General features: G+C 31.0%; 1 protein-coding gene across 1 annotated transcript; it reads right to left on the bottom strand.

Annotated features, from left to right (window-relative positions):
• Positions 1-1575: 1575 nt before the first annotated feature.
• Positions 1576-5880, bottom strand: LOC109187225 (WD repeat-containing protein 25). The gene is made up of 5 exons (XM_019337370.1): positions 5771-5880; positions 4518-4856; positions 3337-3501; positions 2348-2832; positions 1576-2013 (listed from the first exon to the last, which is right to left on the bottom strand). Exons 2-5 carry the CDS (start codon positions 4801-4803, stop codon positions 1642-1644), a joined length of 1308 nt encoding a protein of 435 aa, XP_019192915.1. The 5' UTR covers positions 4804-4856; positions 5771-5880; the 3' UTR covers positions 1576-1641.
• Between the last annotated feature and the right edge of the window lie 15276 nt (positions 5881-21156).

Genomic DNA, 21156 nt, shown 5'->3' on the forward strand with positions numbered 1-21156 from the left:
TGAATCGGTCAACCATGGATAACCTAGCCTAGTTTAACTTATAGTGATCCTTTGTCAGCTAGACAGGCTTTACCTAAAGCCACACATTTGAGTAACGGTTGTGAGCTTTCCTATAAATAAAAGAAAATAAGGTCTAAAAAGCATGAAACATTGCAACGATGTAATTATGAATATTGTATATGTTTTGTCTCTGTGTACAAAGGAAATTGAATTACATATCAAAATTCAAAATTCTGGTTAAAAGTAGTATCAATGTGGTGAGGGTACAAGATCTCTGTGTAGTTCTTTAATTCTTCAATTGGATGCCTTTGAACACTCCACCATAAGGGCCTCTGGAATTCAAGTGGCTTGATCTTCAAAGAAGAGTTTATATGCTTGTTCTTCGTTGAAGGGCCTCCGGTTTCAAATGATTTGATCTTCAATGGAGATTTGGATCAACATGATTTGCATGATCTTGATAGGCATGATCTTCATGGAGGGCTTTTACTTTTAAGATTATTTTATTGTGATCTTTGAATAATATTTTAAGATGTATTTTTCCTAAGATGTTTACATAGAAATAAGAGCTCATATTTATAGCTATATGATAAATGAATTTTGATAAATTCAAACTCTTTTAATATTATCTAATTAAACAAATTGGATAATATCAATATTATCCAAAAATATTCAAATATTTTAATATTATCTTTATTCAATTTTCAATGTGAAATCACAAATGTGTCATCCCCAGAAAATTCAATCTCAAAAAAATTGTTATTAGTCACGTATTATTAGACTTGATTTTTGTTTGTTGCAAATTTAGTTTAAGAATATAGGCATTTAGAACTGCCAAATTTTATATCAAAAATTTGATTATATCACTTAATTGGTTTCTGGGTGATAAATTGTGAACAATGACATAGAATCGAGCCCTGTCAGCAACAGTGAGAGAGTTACATCCAATATAGTGGACACTAGGTCCTCCACCTTATAAGCCGCTGAGTCACCTTGATTTACTACTCCAGTATCCTATTGGATCAAGATTTGGTGAACCCTATCCCTAAGGACAAGAGAATCTCGCCTTTTGTGGGCAAGAAAATTTGATTAAACAACTTAAGTTCATCTATTTACCTTATACTAATTAGTATAATAATGTATAGACAAATCATATTTCTCGTTTCTCAATTGTTATGCATTATGTAATAAATGGTCTCTTTTTAAACTTTTGATATAGACTCCCAATTCTTTAACAAGCTGTCAATTCAGTTCTTATGATAATGGATTACCAAGTGATAGTAGTATTTAAAGTTTTCAAGTGTCCTTATCATAATATCTCATTTCCCTCCATTCATGACCTATACCAGCATTTTCCCTTCCTTTCCTCTAAACCCAAAATGATGAAAATGTTCATTTGAAAGTTGGATTAGTATACATGCATCTAATATTCACATAATCAAGACAACCATATTGCAATTCATGCTAAATTAGATATAAGATTTACTGTGGAAACGTACTAGCCTGAAGGATTCAAGATAATAAAAACAGAAATGAATTAGAACAATAAACCTGGGGGGTGGGTTGAACAATGGGTTATGTGAACTTCTAGTATATTGTACAATAAACAGAAACTCCTACAAAAACAACCTAAATCTGGAAACCTCACTCAAAAACAGAAACTTGTCCATTCCAACTACAAGATGCAACAACATTTGGCATCACAGGATGGAAAACAGCGTCTATACAGGCTTGATCATATGCTTTCAACTTTTTGTTCAGCTGACAGGTTTTTGTGTTGTAAAAGTAGATGTATCCATCTGAGGAGCCAGATGCAACAATATTTCCGTCCAAGTTGAAACTGCATTTGATAGGGAATCCGGAAACACTATGGCTTTCATATCTTCTATATTTGTCAAGTCTGAACGGATGTGTTGTAGAGAAGATTGCTATATAGTTTCCGTTTGATTGTGCAATAAAATATGGCTCAGAAGGGTGGCATCTAATAGACGGGCAGGTATATGCTTCACCATACACCTGAAAAATGGTTCACAAAAATTAGCATTAGTGGAAAATGTGGAATGCATGACTACAAACAACATGGCATTAAGTTTGAGATGTTTGCAAAGCAAGTCACTACATTCATGGGTCTCGATTATCCCCTTTTACGTGCATGTTTGATTATTTAGATTTGATTTCATTGCATAATTCATTTGATTACAGTAAAACTAGATTCATAAGGAGCTAGCGCTTAACACCTGATTCCCGTGGTTTGATACCTTAGAATACTCCTTGAGTTTGTTGCTTGTTATACTCGCAATCAAATATGAAACAAGAAAACAGTTACTACAGGTAAAAATAAATGCTATACCTGGTTAGATAAGGGAATTTCCCGTGAAACGTCCCAAATGATAATCGAGTTCTCACTGATGTTGCTTCTGGAAACATCACTTGAAGAGATCAATTGCTTGGCATCAACGGTGAATTCCACATCAAGGATTGGACCAAGATTTCGTACGTATTGATGGACCACTTTTCCAGATCTAATATCCCACAATTTAAGGCCACCTCTAGACCCTCCAGATATGAAGAGATTGGAATTGTTTGGATGAAATTTTACAACTCCAACAACTTGGTCCTCCTTGAAAATCTGACTCTGTATTCCTTTTTCAACGTCTATTAGCCTTGATGAGCAATCATATCCACAAGAGAGCACAAACAGCCCATGATGTGACCATTTCACATCTTTGACAGCAGCACTGTGATAGTTGAACATGCATGCTTTCTTATTATCTTTACTCCAAACATTCCATATGCAGATAGTTTGATCCATACCAGCAGATGCAAGAAGGTGAGCTGAAGACTAACATAATAGAATGAATCAGAAATGTAAAAAATGGATTTAGAATAATTAAGATACAATGATGAGATAAGCTTAACAAGTTAACATACTACAGCCAGACTATAATAATATGTTAAACTAAAAGAAATTGATGATATAAAGTTATAGAAGTACGTTTGCTTCTCAAGGTAAATGGTACTTGAGTTAATGATATATGAATGAAACCTCAAAGTATGGACTATCTAATTAGAAAATCTGAAAATGTAACACCGAACAAAGCAACAGACTAATATAGGAGTAGGACCTTCAATATAGTTTGATACTTTTTTTTTTAAAGCTAGTTTGATACATTTAGAGATATAGTTTTAAGCAGTCTACTTTTATTCAAACTACAAAACATTTTCTTTTATATACATACTCTGTATTAGATGTCAAGCACAGATGATATGGAGAGGAAACATCAAATGGGGAGAGAGAGAATTTGTTTGTATTACTTTCATTAAGGATGGAACACTTACCATGACTTCTCGACCATTGTACAGCATTAACAGATTTTGTGTGCCCATCAAGAGTTACTGACAGTCCTTTAGGCATTTGGCCTATGTGTGTATTTATGTTAGATTGGCGCCTCAATGCTGATAAAATATTCTGAGGAAGATCTGAAACAGAAATGGTTCCCAAAACTGGAAACAAAATAGCATATCAAGCAAGTCAACAGACAAAAAGTTAATAGAGAGGGAAGTATAGCAATCAACTATCTTCAAACAGGTATGTAGTGTGATATTTGATCTATCAATCCTAATTACTAACAAATTCCACACTGGTCAAAGAGAGACTCCTTTTTACTAGGTAGCTTGCCTAACCCGGCAAGTCCATTTCCAATATTTCAGAGCTTCTGGGTATCTATTACACAGCCTGATGACGAGATCCAACTAATACAAATGAAGGTTGATGATTTACTGTTGCAAAAACCCAAAAAAAAAAAAAAAAAAAAAAAAAAGGTGTTCTATGATTGAAACACTATTAAGATTATTAGATGACATTTCTTTTAACCTTTCCTATAACTATTAGCTTAGGTTTAACAATTTTCTGTTAGAAGTTTGAAAGTGGCAAAATATATATTTTTAAATACCTATAAGCATTAAGTGTCATAATGTGCATAATGTATGTGGAAACAAATCATTTTCTCCTTTACTCTTGCAAGTTGCAACCAAACTAAGATACTATTTCAATGAAAAGGGTATTACAAATATAGTAGGTGGTACTTTTCATATTTTATGACATTTTTCCAAATGGTTAACCAAAAGAAAACATAAAGGCCCTGTTTGGTAAAATGGTTGTTAACTGATAGCTGTTAGCTGTTAGCTGATTGTATTAATTAGAGGGTATAAATAGTTGATAACATTAGTTGATTGTAGAAAAGTGTTTGGTAAATTAGTTGTTAGCTGATAGTTGTTTGGTATAATTTCTTTTCTCAAAAAGCTAATTGAAAAAGTTGCTTGGAGTAGCTTTTTGAATTTTAGCCTTTTGGAGTTGCAAAAAGCTAATTAACCAAATATTTATATTGATATTTTAACTAAATCAAACAATTAATAGTGATCAAATAAGTCAAAATTGGCCTATAGGCCAATTTTTTACCAAACAGGGCCTTCATAAATTCTCAAATTAAACAAGGCAAAGGATGCAAATGGGCTAAAACCTGGTGTTATTGGAGAGGGAGGCTGGATCGGGTTGGAAACCGTTGAAGCAGAGGCCAATATGCTCCGCTCTCGCTTAGAGATGTACCTCCCGGGAATAGGACCATCCAATGGAAGATTTGGGTCGATATTTGGCTGAAACACTGGCACGGGTTTAAAGTTTTGGTTAAATGGTTCGAATTTGGCCCGCTTCTGAGGATGCCACGTGAGTGCCTTTTGTTCAGCTTTGCCATTGCCATCTTCATCTTCGTCTGAAGCACTAGAATATACTTTAGACAAAAGATCCATAGGGCGACCCAAATAAAATATGCAGTTCCAGCAAGTGTTTACTGAATACTGGCCTGTGAGGTAGTCAATTCAATCATTCTTATATTCAAAAAAAAATAAAATAAAAATAAAAAAGAGCTCAGATAGCAGACGCAAATAATATTGGTTCAAGAAGTTCATAGCAAAAAAAAAAAGTTCAAATAAACAAATATCTATTTCCTTGATGCAAAGATGCTTCCCATTAAAAGCTACTAGCAATACATTACTCAAACCTAGTATTAGTCTATTACAAGGAAATGTATTCATCCAGAAATTCATTTTCCTTGTAGCTTTATGAATCTGCTATACAATTAAAACTTACCTATAATAATATGAATATAAATCTATTGACTTGGGTATATTTTGTTTTACCTGAAGGTGTATTCAAACGGGATTGAAACAATCAAATTTCTTCCGACAAAGAACAAAAAACTCAAAATAAAAAACCAATAGCAGAGCAGTCAAAAGTAAAAACAAAAATCAATAAACCAGATCAATGGAAAGAATTAAAATAATGAAAATTAACAAAAAATAAAAACTAAGGCGAGAGAACAAAATGCACAAGACTTAAGAGGGTCCAGAGCTTGATTAGTGAGCCCAGGACCAGAAAACAAAATAACCAAAAAAAAATTAGGAACACCATAACCGACCGAAACCAACATTTGAATATAAGATAAACGAGGTGACTGAAACCGACCATTGAAAGTAGCTGCTGACAATTTTCTCAATACAAACCTAGTACATGACCAGAAATCCATAAGTTCAAAATACAAAAATCTAAAAAGACAAGTTAAATTCAATGTCCAGAATCCGTCAAAAATACACCAAAAATAAACACAAATCCGGAGGCCGCCGCGATCTCACGGCACCGCATGTTTCCGGTCACGCCACCGACCCACAGCAGTCCGCAGCAGAATACAGAGTAAAAGAAAGTAGAAGACCAACCTACTTGGAGGGAGTCGCGGCACGTAGTCACTCCACGCCGCACCGGGAGGGAGTCGCCAAGTCGGAGTCGGGGACGGTCGAAAACTAAAAATTGAAATTTGGAAATTGAAATTGGGGGTTAGGGCTTCGAGCCAAATTTCATATATATACCTTGGGGTTGTTTTATAAATTTAATAATATATTAGTTAAAAATAAAATATATTATAAATTTAATATTAAATTGAAGGGTGTGTTTGACAATTAGGTTATTGACAAACATTGCAGAAATGTGTTTAATGACTTATAAGTCATTTTACTTCAACACACCGTTCAATTGTCAAACAAAATAATGTACTTTCAGTATTCAAATAATGTGTTTTTAATTTGTAGTCTACACAGTTGCTTCACTATGGCAGGTTTGGGCTCGAAAGAAAATTATAAGAAATAAGACTGAGATTTAGGCCTTGTTTGATAAATTGATGTTAGTTGTTAGCTGATTGTGTTAATTACAAGGTATAACTAGTTGATATAACATTAGCTGATTGTATAAATGAGTTTGATAAATTAACTGTTAGCTGATAGCTGTTTGATATAATTTATTTTCTCAAAAAACTAATTGACAAAGTTGCTTTGAGTAATTTTTTGAATTTTAGCATTTTGTAGTTACAAAAAACTAATTAACCAAACACTTATATTAATTTTTAAACCAAATCAAACAATTAATAGTGATCAAATAAGCCAAAATTAACTAATATGCTAACTATTTTACGGCAAATTATATCGTGCACCGCGTTTCATAATCGATTATGCATTGCGCATAAAAAAGGCGTCGTTTTGTTTAATGAAAAGAAACGGCATCCGTTTCCCGCCATTCTGCACCTTCCGCAAAAAGTAACTCTGTTATTCAGTTTTATTTTGTATACAACTACAGTTTCATTCGATATTTATAAACTCAAATATGTGAAAATGTTACTTAATTTTATTTTATATACAGTATTGTTTTATTAAAACACAACTACATGTCCATTTTGATATAATTACAGCTTCATTGTACAATATACACTCAAATATGTGAAATGTTATTCAATTTCATTTTATATACACTGCAGTTTCATTTCAACACAACTACAATATCATTTTGATATAACTGAAGTTTCATTTGATAATATAAAAATAATACGCGAGGCAGTGCCGGTTTAGATATACTATATTTTCAGTTCATAATTAATACACAAAAAATACACACTTAACGGCGCGCCGTTTCTTTACTTTAAAAAACTGCGCCGTTTTTTGCACCGCAGTCCACGATATAACGACTGCTATTTGACGGCAAATTATGCTGTGCACCATGCATGGTGCACACGGATGCAAAAATGACGTTGTTTTGAATAAAAACGTGCATCCCACTTAAAAAAAAAAAAATCAGTTTCGATTCCCGGCAACAACATTATGTTGTGCATAATTTGAACTATATATCCAGAATCAATGAACTAAAAATCCATAACCAATGAACTAAAAATCTATAATCAATGAACTAAAAATACAGAATGAATGAACTAAAACTCCATAATGAATGAACTAAATATCCATAATGAATGAACTAAAAATCCAGCATGAAAGAAAAAAAAAAAAATCAGTTTCGATTTCCATCTAAATATCCAGAATCAATGAACTAAAAATCCAGAATCTATGAACTAAAAATCCAGAATGAATGAACAATATAATGTTGTTGAGGAGAATCGAAACTGAAATTTTTTTAAATAAGACGCACATTTTTAGTCAAAACGACATCATTTTTACATCCGTATGCATCATGCATGGTGCACACAGATGCACAGACTATTTTACCAAACAGGTCTTCATGTTTAATAGGCTAGGTTTTGGGCCTATCTCAAATAAATGTGGTATAGGCTATTTTTTTTTATTTGAATTGGGCTCTTGGACAGTGAATACATACAATTATTACCTTTATTGGGTATGCCCACTTTTAGTTCACGTTCAAAAACTATTAAAAAAAAAAAAAAAAAAAAAAAACCAGTCTTAATCCTTACTATTGTGATATAACGTAAGTCACTAAAATTTTACATTTTGTATAATTAAAACATTGAAAAAAAAAAGTGCAACTGAGACATTAAACAACAAAAATTGTGTAATTAATATTTTTTTTTTTATATGTTGCTCCAGGTAAAACCGGTCAAATCAATAAATTGTCATTTAATGTAATTAATTTTAAAATATTAATGTTTACATTCTTCCAAAAAATTGAACCTCAACCCATGTTTACATGCACTTATATGATAATAACATGTTAAATCTATTTCTTTTTTGTGTGAGATTGTTTTAAATGAAAAATGTAATACTTTTAGTTAAATATATATTAATATTGTTTATAAACTTATAACAAATATTAATACGTTTTAATTAAAAAATATTATACGTTAACATTAAACAATTTTATATCCATTAATTTTATATGTCATCAATCGACTGCAAAGTCAAGACAACTAGACAAGGGTCTCTTATGAGGCCCAATGATCTCCCAATCTGGCACCAATAGATGCAAAGAACAAAAGGTATTTCTCGTTAAAAATTGCCCAATTCAACAACATAAGCAAGGGACTCAAAAGCATTTCGGGGGCAAAAGGTGGTCCAAAATAAAAGATTAATATATAGTTTGGCCAGTTCGTATGGGAAACTGCAGGTAACTTGGGGTATGGTTGTGTTAAAAGGATTCATTTATCATTAACTAAACGTTAAGAGTTGAATTCTTAATTTTGATATGGATCAGTCTTAAATCTTCAGTCAGTTGTTTCACTCAATAAAAATATTTATAATTCAGCAAGATGATGAGTCACTCTGTCTGACAGTAAAAACTCTGTGTTACACTGAAGAAAAAAAAAAAAAAACTGCAGGTGTGAATATAAAAGAAACAAAGGAAAGGCCGGCTTCTTTAATGTCAATCATGATAATTGCAGAAAAAGGCACTAAATGAATTGAAGAGTAGGTCGGTCCATCATAGCTTTTATTATTATTATTTTCTATAAGAAAATGCTGTGTGTATTCATATTTTTACACTCAATTTATATTTTCACACATAAAATCTTGATGTAAATATTTGTATTGAGACTCACATAAAATAAAATAAAATAAAAAAACTTATTAGAATTCGTAACATCAAAGATTAAATTTCGTTATTTCAGAAGTGTGATTTAGAAGTACATGTAGTAGAATTCTTTTTTATAGGGTTCTAGACTTCTAGTTATCAATGTATGAGTAGATGTATCATCATGTTCTGTCAAACCCTTTAATTTCAAACAAAACCTCCATTTAATTTTTTTTTTCACGGAATAAAAGAAATAATATAACATTTTATCATGATGTAACAATGAGGTCACACAAATCATATATGGTAATATTATTTAAGGAAAATGACATTTTTTTTTCTTAAAGTATGGAGAAATAACATTTTCATTTTGTGTCAAGCACATTGTGTTCAAATAACATGTAGTGACTCTCCTATATGGGAGCTGAGGTCATGAGATCGAGCCTCAGTGGAGGCGGTGTTGACTCTTTGGGCTTCAACATGTTGAGAAAGTATAAATGAACAAATGCTACAATGTAATATAGTCACTAGATTTCAGAAAAAAAAAAACATTTTCATTTTGTAAATCATATATGGTAAAATCTCTCTTCCCCTATATTTCATTTTGTTTCTCCATTATTATCTTTCTCATTTTATTATTCAATTATATTTAAAAATATTGATTGCATCCCAAAATAAGAATGATACAATGATTTACATGAAGAAACATCACAATTCACAACACTATTATAAATATATAATATATAATATTACTAAAATATAAGAAATAAATTATCTGTAATGAAGAGTCTCGAGTGTTTTCAATTTTACAAATTCTTTGTTGGTCTCACTAATTTTAACGTAACACGCCTCCAAAAGCTTGCAAAAGTTTAGTTTCGTAACGGAATTGTGATAATTAATAATTAAGTAGCTAGGATTAGAATCAAATTAAGGGCCCGGGGTGGTATAATTAATGCTTTAAAATTTAAATGATGGTCAACTGCAGTATATTAGTTTGTAATGTAGCCCGATTAATTAATGACATCAAAACCCACCTGGAATATAAAGGTGCCGTTTTAACGACATGACATTTCCTCATATGCCTCACCAGTCAAATTATATTGTTTGATTAAGTTAATGGTTGATGATGTTCATCATTTTCTTAAAATAATATAACGTCAAAATGTCTAGGAATGACATTTCAACTATGATGCACAAAGAGTTTATCAACACATAATTGGGGGTGTTTGGTAAATATCTGTTAGTTGATTGGGTTAGTGAGTTTAACTAGTTGATAATATTATCTGATTGTAGAAAAATATTTATTGCTTAGAAAACATTGTTCAGAGTCCACCAAAAAGTAATCGGTTTGCGCTTACAGTTAAAAAACAAACAAAATACATGCTTCAATTGTAATTAATATTTTTTAATTAATAATATATAGTGACATTTTTTAATCGAAAATATTAAAATTCAACGGGCGTGCGTTTAATTAATGAGTTCTTGATAACGATGATTGTATAGTATATTATTAATAGTATGTTATCAGATGAGTAGATGAGAGAAAGAGAGATTGAAATGAGTGTTTTATAGATTTATATGGTGTACAATTGTACAAATGTCAAAGGGAAATAGACGGCAAACAATAAACGTACAAATGGGAAGTCCAAAGGTGACACTCTTAGTTGAACCATTATTTAAGCTGCCTAAGTCACCAAAATATCATTTCTGTAATTTAGAGGTCAAAATGGGAAATCATTGCAGCTGACTTTATTTAGATGGTTTGCATTAGTTGACTTGCATCTGTGTTACACAAGATGACACACACTCGATCAACCACCAATTATTAAGATTATGTCCACACAAAAATATAAATAAAAAACTGTACAATTTTATCCTCACCCCATCACTAAGAGCAACACCATCAATGTATTTTTTGAAGTTTTTTATGGGGTGACAGCATGTGAAGAAAAGAGAGAAGAGGTCGGTGAGAAAAAATGAGGTACTCCTGCAAGAGAGTTTTTTTGAGGTACACTAGGAAAACAGAAAGCAAAAGCACTAGTCGCGCACAGCTAGCACGTGCAGTTGGACGTGTAAAAACAGTAATTTGTTTCAATTAAGTTTTTTTTTTTTCTTCTCTCCCCTTTTCTCTTTCATTGTTGTCTCTGCAAACACCCATAAAAAAATTGAAATATTGAGCTTGCTCTAATGCCTTAACCTCCAATTCATCCAACCGAGAAAGGATCAACGACCATTGAATATAATTTCACAAGTAGCAATAACATTTAGTCTCAACGTGCAATTCAAGTTATTTTATTCCTAATTTTTCACGTTATCTAAGAGATTGGTGAGATCATAAAATAAGATTCTCGAAAATGTAATAAAAAATAAATTTTAAAAATATTATTAAAAATCACACATTACTACCTCCAGGAGTGTCACACTTTTGAAAAGCAAATAAGAATATGACAACATTTTTTTTAATGTGAAAATTTAGAGTATATAATCTGAACCAAACCCATGCACCCTAGCTATGGTGTAGAGTGCAAGTGGCTTAGCTTGGAAGAGAACTTGACTTTTGATGTATCTCAGCACCTTATGTGCACCTCTTAATTAGCTGTAATTCATTAGGTTTGTCAAGGAATTAAGCTGACTATATATATAATTACCCTTTATCTGGTCTTAGCTGCGCTGTAATTATCCACAGATTGAAAATTATGTCCCATAATAATATATATGCAATTTTTTTTTTTTTTTTTTGTTATTACAATTCAAAAAACTTTTTCAGCAAATTAAGAAATAATGAATTAATTCTAGTTGAAATTACTGACAACAAATATTGAGAATTATTAGGAATAAAGTATAATTAGATTTTGATAATGCAAATTGCTAAAAAAAAAAAAAAAAAAAAATTACTATTCTAGAATCCTTAGCTTGTTGGGTATGTAATAATGATAATATAATATAACGTTACGGTGGGTATGTAATAAGTATTCATGAGCGACGAACAGGTGTTACTTCCATGACAAATAGCTTGTTGCATCATTAAATATTAAGTGGAGCGATCATGCACGTAACCGAAACTGGATATATGGCTTTTCTGTTTGGATTTGGTATTTGAAATTGATCGATGTCAACTCCGACCACTCATATAATTGGTTCGCTTCTTACCTTAGCTTAAAACGTAACGTTTCTATTCTGATTTCCTTATTCTTATTAAGAACATATTGAATATGCATACAAGTATACAACAACTGAGAGTGTATAAGAATTTAGAAGCCTATAGACCAGTTAACACACATCATCCAATTTATCTCCTCCACCATTTTCAGGATAAAAGCAATAGATCAGATCAGATCAGAAAAATTTTAAGTTTAGAGTTCAAACTTATAAAAGTTCATTATATGGTCCGTAACTCATTTAATCCACTTTTCTTTCGTCTCTAGGAGAAGGTTTGACTATGTATTGGTTTTTAGAAACACGAATATATACAGTAGCCTAGTTTATCTCTACTGGTCCTGATGTATGTTTCTTCTCTTCTATAGTGCTTGGCTATTCACATATTTTCTGTTCTGATCTTTTGTTTAAATATAAGACGCAGGCCGGATTGAATTTTGCCTGGTACTAACATTCTAATAAAAACTTGAATTTAATTGAATAGTATAATTGTTTAAAATAACTTAGGATTTGTTAATTAAACATGTGTCATTAAAGTTAAATAATACAGTAGTTATATCTTTTTTTTTTTTTTTGAATGCTACTAGCTCTATTACAATGTAGTATCTTGTTTATATACTTTCTCAACCTACTGAAACACAAAGAGCTAATAACGCCTCCACTGAGGTTCAAACTGACAATCTTCCACATGAAAGTCCAACCCGAGTACCATTGGACCACATAGTCTTGGTACAGTAGTTATTTCTAATATAGAACATATATATATATATATATATATATATATATATATATATATATATATATAGTTGATATTCCTCTCCATTACATTTTAGCTTTTATGACACTAAAGGAAATGGTGATCATTCAACTCGATATGGTGACACTTTTTTCCTTCTATAGTCTTGCAAGTTTATTTGATATTAAATTCTTCAAAGAAAAAAAGAAAGAGAACAAACTTTATTGGTAGAAGCTGGATCATGAAAGAGGAAACATCCCCATTATTGTAGTAACTTTAATTTGCTGGTCCACGTAAATTATTTTGTGCACTCGAGTCCAAATGTTCACAATTTTACCTTTTAAAAATTTACAATTTGTATACTACGAACACACAATGTTAATATATATGTAATTGATTACGTTACCTTGTTTTGTATTCACAAGTTCCTTTCAAATACTGCAGTCACACAATATTAACATATTAGGAATTGGTGACCCTGTATTGAATTGTATTCATAAATTCTCCTTCTACAGCTGTTATGTACACAATTTATATTCTAATATTCTAGAACTTCACAATTCCAATACTCAAAATATACAATTTATACGTCGTTTAGGATCAGGATTCACCTTACAAGGTAGACCCTAATTCATAGTATAACAACTCGTTGGTCCACTACTACTCTACTAGTATAGGCTATGTAGTTGATTGTCTGTTACACCAGCCATGGACTGTGAAATGAAACGTATATACAACTAATATATATCCAGTATATTTTATAAAGTTATAGCTAAAAAACATATGGGATGGCTGGTGGTTTTATTGAACAACTAACTTAACCGCATACGTCCTTCGTTTTTTAATTTCAACAGTAACAGTACATGCATCCAACAAAGACGTACACGTACTGGACAGGAAGTAGTTTTTATCTAAAACGTGCTTTGATAAATCGGGTATGCATGATTGTGAGTTGAATTCTAAGTAAGACAAACATAGTTGTTAATTAGGAATAATGGTAAATTCATAGATTTTGATGATATTAAAATGAATAATTTATCTTCTACTTGCATAGCAAGATCGAGCTCTCTCGACTTAAAGAGTGTTGACACAAGACTCGAACTTGCGATTTTCAAATACGAGAATCATGCCACTAGGGTATATGCTACCGTTTTCAGGATGGTAGCTTAGGATAGGAGTTGTTTAAGTAGTCAATCTGGTGATAATAATAAGATGATCTGATCTCCAAGTCAGACCCCAGCAGGTACCTACTGGAATTGAATGAGAGCGTGGGAGACTTGGGAATTGCAGTTTGTACACGGTGCGTGGTTAGTTTACTCTAGTTCTTGGTTGACTACAATTTGGCATAACATGTGGACCTTATTAAAGTAAGCAACCAAATGAAAAGCTCTCATCCTCCTCATTCCCCGCCCTACATTTTCAATGAATGTGACTACTGCTCTAGTCTACCACCACTTGGACCCCATGTTCTCACCTTTTAGTTTTCTAATTTCTTTTAATTTGCCATTTTTAAAAAAATAATTTATGGGGATTATTATTAAGAGAATTAATATATTTAATTTATCGATGTGTTATACTTCCACTTTTAGTCTCAACGCATAAAAAAGAATATATAACGAAAAGCTTATCATTTGAAATTTGTTTAGTTAAACATTCTCTTACTAGATATTAATGCCATTTTTCTACTTTAATTTTGTTAGAGATTACTCATTTGGGAGACTAGAAGCACCACTTCATCAGTGTCAATTTAGTGGCCAAAAGTAAAAAAATTAACGTCAATAGTCAATGACCGTAAGAGAATCATCTTCAGTTAGGGTACTATTAAAGTCAATCATAACCTTAATTAGAAAGGGTAACAAATGTGTTCATTTCCTTGCCAACTTTAATTTAGTTTGGGTAAAGTAATGCGAGTGGGGCATTATTGTACTGTGATGAATGGCATCCCGTACATCTTGAGGGATTTGATCGATTTTGGCTAGATGCTTCTGGTGTCCAGACGCGACACATTAGGATCTCTCTTACTGGCATGCCCAAGAAAACATCAACAATTGATGAATTCAACCTTTTATACTATACATTAATAACTAAATAGCTAAAAGTATCATTTTTCAGATTACTTTGATACTCAAAGATATTGTACCGTACTACATGTTATTTAGTATATACAAATTTTTTATGATGCCAATAGTATTCTTGTTGGACGGAGGGCGGTGATGGACCAAGTTTAGCAATTAGTGCCTAAGGAGATTATTGAGTGGAGGCCAGTGAAGTTACTCCCTCATTGTGAGCTATAAATTTTGACACTGATAAATGATTGATCTAATAAGTGGTATCAGAGTTATGTGTGCAGGTAAGAGGAAGTATTAGCACATATGTAAGTCAATACATACTATAAAATAATCTCTTACTATTTATAATCAATGATATTTTATATTTGGTGAAATTATTTAAAAAAAATTCGTTTGTTTGGGAACCATTTGTAGAATTGTAGTCCACTCGTGGGTAATGTTTCCACTCATCTTTAAAACAATTTGTAAGATTTGATGCAGAGACCATCACTTCGAGTTGAACGAATATAGTCACTGACCCCCATTGACTTTTGTCTGCTTTCACACCTCAACGTTACGTCATTATTGCGTAGTATTTCCCAACCACAACTTTTTATTTATTTATTCCGTTCTGGCTTTCTTCTTTGACAATTGGCAGACATCAAGGAGCTTAGGGTTGGTGGGGTTTAACTTTTACGGAATTATTTATTTATTATTATGCAAGTCAATATACACAATGCTATTTAAATCAATCTATCTTTTATTAAATATTTTACCTAATTTAATATTATGACATGTGATAAATGTCATAATTACTATATACCATTTGCTATTCGTGAATTGGTTATTCATTCACGAGTTAATTAGGTAGATGTAAAAATGAGGTTTTATTTTACTTTTTACATATAACATTTGGAGCTCAAAACTTTTTAATAGGACCATGCCTTCCAATATTTAAATTTTTAATATTATAATTATATTAGCAATTTACTTACTAATTGTTTCAAAGTGTTGAGTTATAAATGTTCATTGTTTAATTTCCTAAAACGTGAAAAGAATGAAAAAGAGTCACACTTATATCACACTTATAAGTCAGATCTAGAATAATTGCTTGTTACCTATGATATAAATCATGATGCTCATTACAGAAAATTTAATATCAATTTGAAATATATATAAAAAATGTTACTTATAATAGATATTGTAATATTTATATGTAAAATTGTGATACTATTTAGGGTAAAATGATTGTTACTAATGATAAATATTGTAATACTTCTAACTGAAATTGTGATACTCACAAAGTGTAATTCTAATGTAAATATTGTAATACTTGTATGTGAATATTACTTATGAAAAAAATTGTATGGAGTAATACTTATTGTAGTAAATTTAATACCAATTTTAATTAAAAATAAATCATTACCTATGATAGATATTGTAATACTTATATATAAAAGTGTGATACTATTTAGGATAAAATTGATTGTTACTAATGATAAATATTGTAATACTTATAATTGAAATTGTAATACTTACACACCTAGTTGTCTACAACCTGACCCATCTCACGGGTAAGGATATGTAAGACGGTCACACCCAAGTTTTTGCGAGTGAAAAATAATTAGCACTACATAAATACTCACATATTATAACAATATTGTTTGTTTAATTGTTGACCTTCTTAAATGTTAATTAATATATCATAATAAAAATTAAAGAACAAATAATATTTTGTTCGTGTGTCATGATGCACCATTCTAATCAATTCTTGGTGCACTATATATGATACTATGATAGTTTTTTCTCTTTATTTAACTTGCTTGAATTGTTACTAAAATTGTTTCCTATCCTGAAATATAATGAGTTTTTCAACCTTTTGTCTCAGCATGATTGCTAGTAATTGAATTTCCATCATAATATTAAGATTACAAGCCCTATTTGGAAATGATGAGGAAAGTAAAGATGGGGATTTTTAATTCGATGGAGTATTATAAGGATAAAAATAGTTAATTATAGTTATTGTATCCACTCAACAAACAAGAACCAATCCTTATATCATGTCCAGGGTTCACATTGCACTACAGACACTGGTTCATGTGTATGTGTTTTGTGTTGTAACTTTTTGTGTCTTGCATTATGAATTTTTGTACCTTAAGAATATGAATTCTGTATCTGGAACAAATTAATAATTATATCTTATGTTATAAATTTATGTGTCTTGTGTTGTGAAATTTTGTGTTTATGAACACAAATTATGTATCTAAATCAGATTTGAAAAATAAGTAAACATATAACATGTGTATATGTCTTGTTTATGATTTTTTGTGTCTTTATGTTATAAAATCTGTTCCATAAGTATGAATTCTGTACATTGTCGTTTTGATCAGGGTCCATAATTCTATGTGGACCCTGGCACATGATATAAATTGCCAACAAGAACATCGTCCATAATCACCTTCCACCCATGCTAATCAATGTTTCCTTCTTCATTAACATAGTACTAATCAGAAAATGACAAAGAACAAAATTTCTAATAATTGCAGCACCTAAAGTCTCAAATGGGCAGATTCAATATATACGATGATTATGACAAATACAGATCTTGATTTCACACTCCATCTACGCAATCCAATAATCTTCTTCCTATTGATTCTCTCTCTCTCTCTCTCCCTCTCTCTATCATTCTGGTTGTGATAATTTTGATTCATGTTTTTGTGGGAATCAAGACAACCTGGTATGCACCGTACCAAAGTGATAGGACTTGAATACTTGATCGAAACATGTTCAGTTGACATTACATGGGAATTCCATCCGCCCAGGTTGGACTTGATGAATAAAATGTTGATCTGATTTGTCAGCTTCAATTTGGCAATAACAGTACAACTAGCTAATCCCATTATAAACATTCTAGTCCAGATCGGATTCGAGTACATATGTTGAAAGACTTTGTTTGACGTAAGATCTGATTGTCAAAACTTAATGTGATTATCGAATATCGAAAATTTTAGAGTACATTGAAGATGTACTGAATCGCAAATAGCGATTTTGCTCCATTCACCGAACTGATTTCTCTAGAGTTTGACTTGTAGAAATTTGCAATTTTTAAATGGTAGGAAACAAAATTTCAAACTGCTAAATTCTTCACCTAAAAAAATAAAATAAAATTATTTGATTGGGAAAATTGTTTGGGATTTCAGAGGGCTACAGACGTGTATGGTACGCCAGTGGCGGAGACGAAAATGGAGGGTGTAATGACTAAGAGAAGAAGAATGTTAAGAGTCGCTATCGGGCTCTGACTCTGAGGTCGCAGGGTGGGGCCTACGTACGCACGCGAGTACTCCGCGTGGACCCACTCGTTGACTACCTTAATTTCTTCAAACCCGGAGAAGAAAACAAGAACCTTAACTAGGTCAAACCCCAAATGACGCCATCGGTCAGCTGGAGCCAAAGTCACCTCCCTTCACTCCTCAATCCCATCTACCACCCCCTACCCACACTTAACACCTCCCTCCCTCCCTCGTTTTATTTATTTATTTATTTATTTATTTTATTTTTAACCTTTTCCTCTCTATAAAAAAAAAAAAAAAAAATCTCAAATGTTTTTCTAGCATAATTTATCACTTCAGTATTATTTGTGAACTATAGTATTATTCAAGATTGAAGTTTACCCATTACAAATCATTAAGTAATGGTTACGATTTCTTTTTGTCACAAAAAATTGTGATCTTAAAATACATAATTAAAGAAATTTTTAAAGTATCGATTCGATCACGCAAATGCTGATTACACTGAATACAACTCAAAGGTGAATGTAAAAATTTTATGTCTCCGATACATGATACAAGCTCAAAATTTTCTGAAAATTTTTAGGTTAGTTATACTTGTGTAAGAGGTACGTCGATTGTACTATTTTCACTAAATTTTTTATATCAAAATTTATATTATTTATGCAAAATCTCTAGATTGATGGGAACAAGTTAATTCAAAGATATTTTTCTATTTTTGTTTATTTAATTATGTTAGTGGGAAATGGAAAGTTAAATTGACTAATAGATGAAGTATTCTAATTCTAGTCGTCTGATTTGACAATTGTATAAAATATCTTGCCTATATTATTAATTAATAATTTCACAATTATCCCATCTATATTTTATTCAGGCTGTATGTTTTCAACTTCATTTTTTTTTAGGTAAAGGAGTAAACAAATTCTTCAAAGAAAACTATTTATTTACTTTGTTTCCTAATCATCGCATTTTTTATCTTAAAAAAAAGAAGTTATTCTTTATTCACCCCACCTAAGAACTTATGCTAATCAAAAGAATGAAAGACAAAATTGCTTTGGACGACATGACCAAACCTGTCTAATTAATAACCAATGTGGCAATCACCACAATTTTATATTGTCAGAATCATCATACACTACAATTCTCTTCCTCAAAAATTAAAGTATCTAGATCATACTAGACCCTGTGTGATAAAGTTGTTTTGAATAAAAACGTTTTACAAATAATTTTTTACATGTTTCACATATTTAGATTGAAATGTGTGTTAAGTGTAGTAAAATAAATTATGTGTCTTATTACGTTAGAGTTATACTTAGCTCAAATACTATAACGTTAATATCACTCATCATGTCTAAATCTTTTATATATATATATATATACATTGTTTTCATAAGTTACTATTGTGTACACTTAAGGTGTTGGTGGGGATTTAAAAAGTCAAGTCCAGTATGACAGTATCATACATTCAAATAGTCTATTCATTACTAATTTACTACATAAATATAAGAAAATAAAATCGTGCATTATAAAACTAATTATATAACTTTTTGTATAATAGTACATATTTTTTTGAGCGTCAGCCATGTTGGCCAAGTTTAGTCCATGCTCAATTCGAGACATGGCGATGTGGCTTACCATGAAGCGATGTGGTTAAATGACTAATGTTCATCTACTTATCTCCAATTGGTTTTAAGTAGGATAAGATAACTAAATAGGCAAAAAACTCTATAGTTAAGCATACTTGACTTACTACTTGATCCTAATATTCACCTAATAAGTGACTTTATTCATATAGGCTCTGTTTGGTAAATGGTTGTTAGCTAATAGCTGTTAGCAGTTAGCTGATTGTGTTAATTAGAGGGTATAACTAGTTGATAACATTAGCTGTTGTAGAAAAGTGTTTGGTAAATTAGCGGTTAGCTGATAGTTGTTTGGTATAATTTTTTTTTTTGAAAAAGCAAATTGAAAAAGTTGTTTGGAGTAGCTTTTTGAATTTTAGCATTTTGGAGTTGCAAAAAGCTAATTAACCAAACACTTATATTGATATTTTAACTAAATAAAACAATTAATAGTGGTCAAATAAGGCAAAATTGACCTATAAGTCAATTTTTTAACAAACAGGGTCATAATAATCTATCATTTCTATCGTTAACTAAAACTTGATCTCTAATGATTTTTTACCAACTATTGTCTACTCTGCATGGATTTAACTAATATTCTGTTATGCATGAGTACTTTTATCAATTTATTTTCTTCACTTTCTTATTGAAATGTAGGTCAATAAATCAAAAATTTAGATAAAGGCCCCCTTTCGTAACATTGTGAGCTTATCAGTCAATTTTGATATATTTAACCACTATTAGTTGTTTGACTTGGTTAAATAACTAATATGAGTGTTTGATTAATTAGTTTTTTTTTTTTTTTTTTTTTTTTGTAACAGCTTATTGCTTCAAAATGCTAAAATTTAAAAAGCTTTTTCGATCAGTTTTTTGGAAAAGTCATTTTGCATTTAATCAGCTATCGGCCCTGTTTGGTAAATGGCTGTTAGCTGTTAGCTGATTGGGTTAATTAGAGGGTTGATAACATTAGCTAATTGTAGGAAGGTGTTTGATAAATTAGTTGTTTGGTATAATTTCTTTTCTCAAAAAAGTTAATTGAAAAACTGCTTTGAGTAGCATTTTGAGTTTTAGTATTTTGGAATTGATTTTTTAACCAAATCAAACAATTAATAGTGGTCAAATAAGTCAAAATTGACTGATAGGCTAATATTTTACCAAAAAGGGTCATTAGCTAACAGCTAATTTAGTAAATATTTTTCTACAATCAGCTAATGCTATCAACTAGCCAAAACCACTAACCCAATCAGCTAAAAGTTATTTACCAAATACTCCCTTAGTGCATAGTTGATATTAGGAGAAATTCAAACAAAGGATAGAGTAGTAAAGGTTTCATTTGACAAACTCTAGCAATACTTCTAAAAATACATTGATATATATATATATATATATATATATATATATATATATATATATATATATATTTGAAAGATTGAGAATTTATTCAGGTATGGCTATGGTTGTA

This window comes from Ipomoea nil, unplaced genomic scaffold (assembly GCF_001879475.1).
Source record: "Ipomoea nil cultivar Tokyo-kokei standard unplaced genomic scaffold, Asagao_1.1 scaffold1421, whole genome shotgun sequence".
In the NCBI taxonomy this organism is placed as follows: Eukaryota; Viridiplantae; Streptophyta; class Magnoliopsida; order Solanales; family Convolvulaceae; genus Ipomoea; species Ipomoea nil.

Excerpts from the sequence above, each read along its gene's own strand:
- LOC109187225 (XM_019337370.1), bottom strand. The coding sequence starts at position 4,803 with ATGGATCTTTTGTCTAAAGTATATTCTAGTGCTTCAGACGAAGATGAA. Across the intron at positions 3,502-4,517 it reads TCCCTCTCCAATAACACCAG|TTTTGGGAACCATTTCTGTT; the intron begins GTTTTAGCCCAT and ends TTTTGTTTCCAG. Across the intron at positions 2,014-2,347 it reads AAATTCCCTTATCTAACCAG|GTGTATGGTGAAGCATATAC; the intron begins GTATAGCATTTA and ends ACCATTTTTCAG.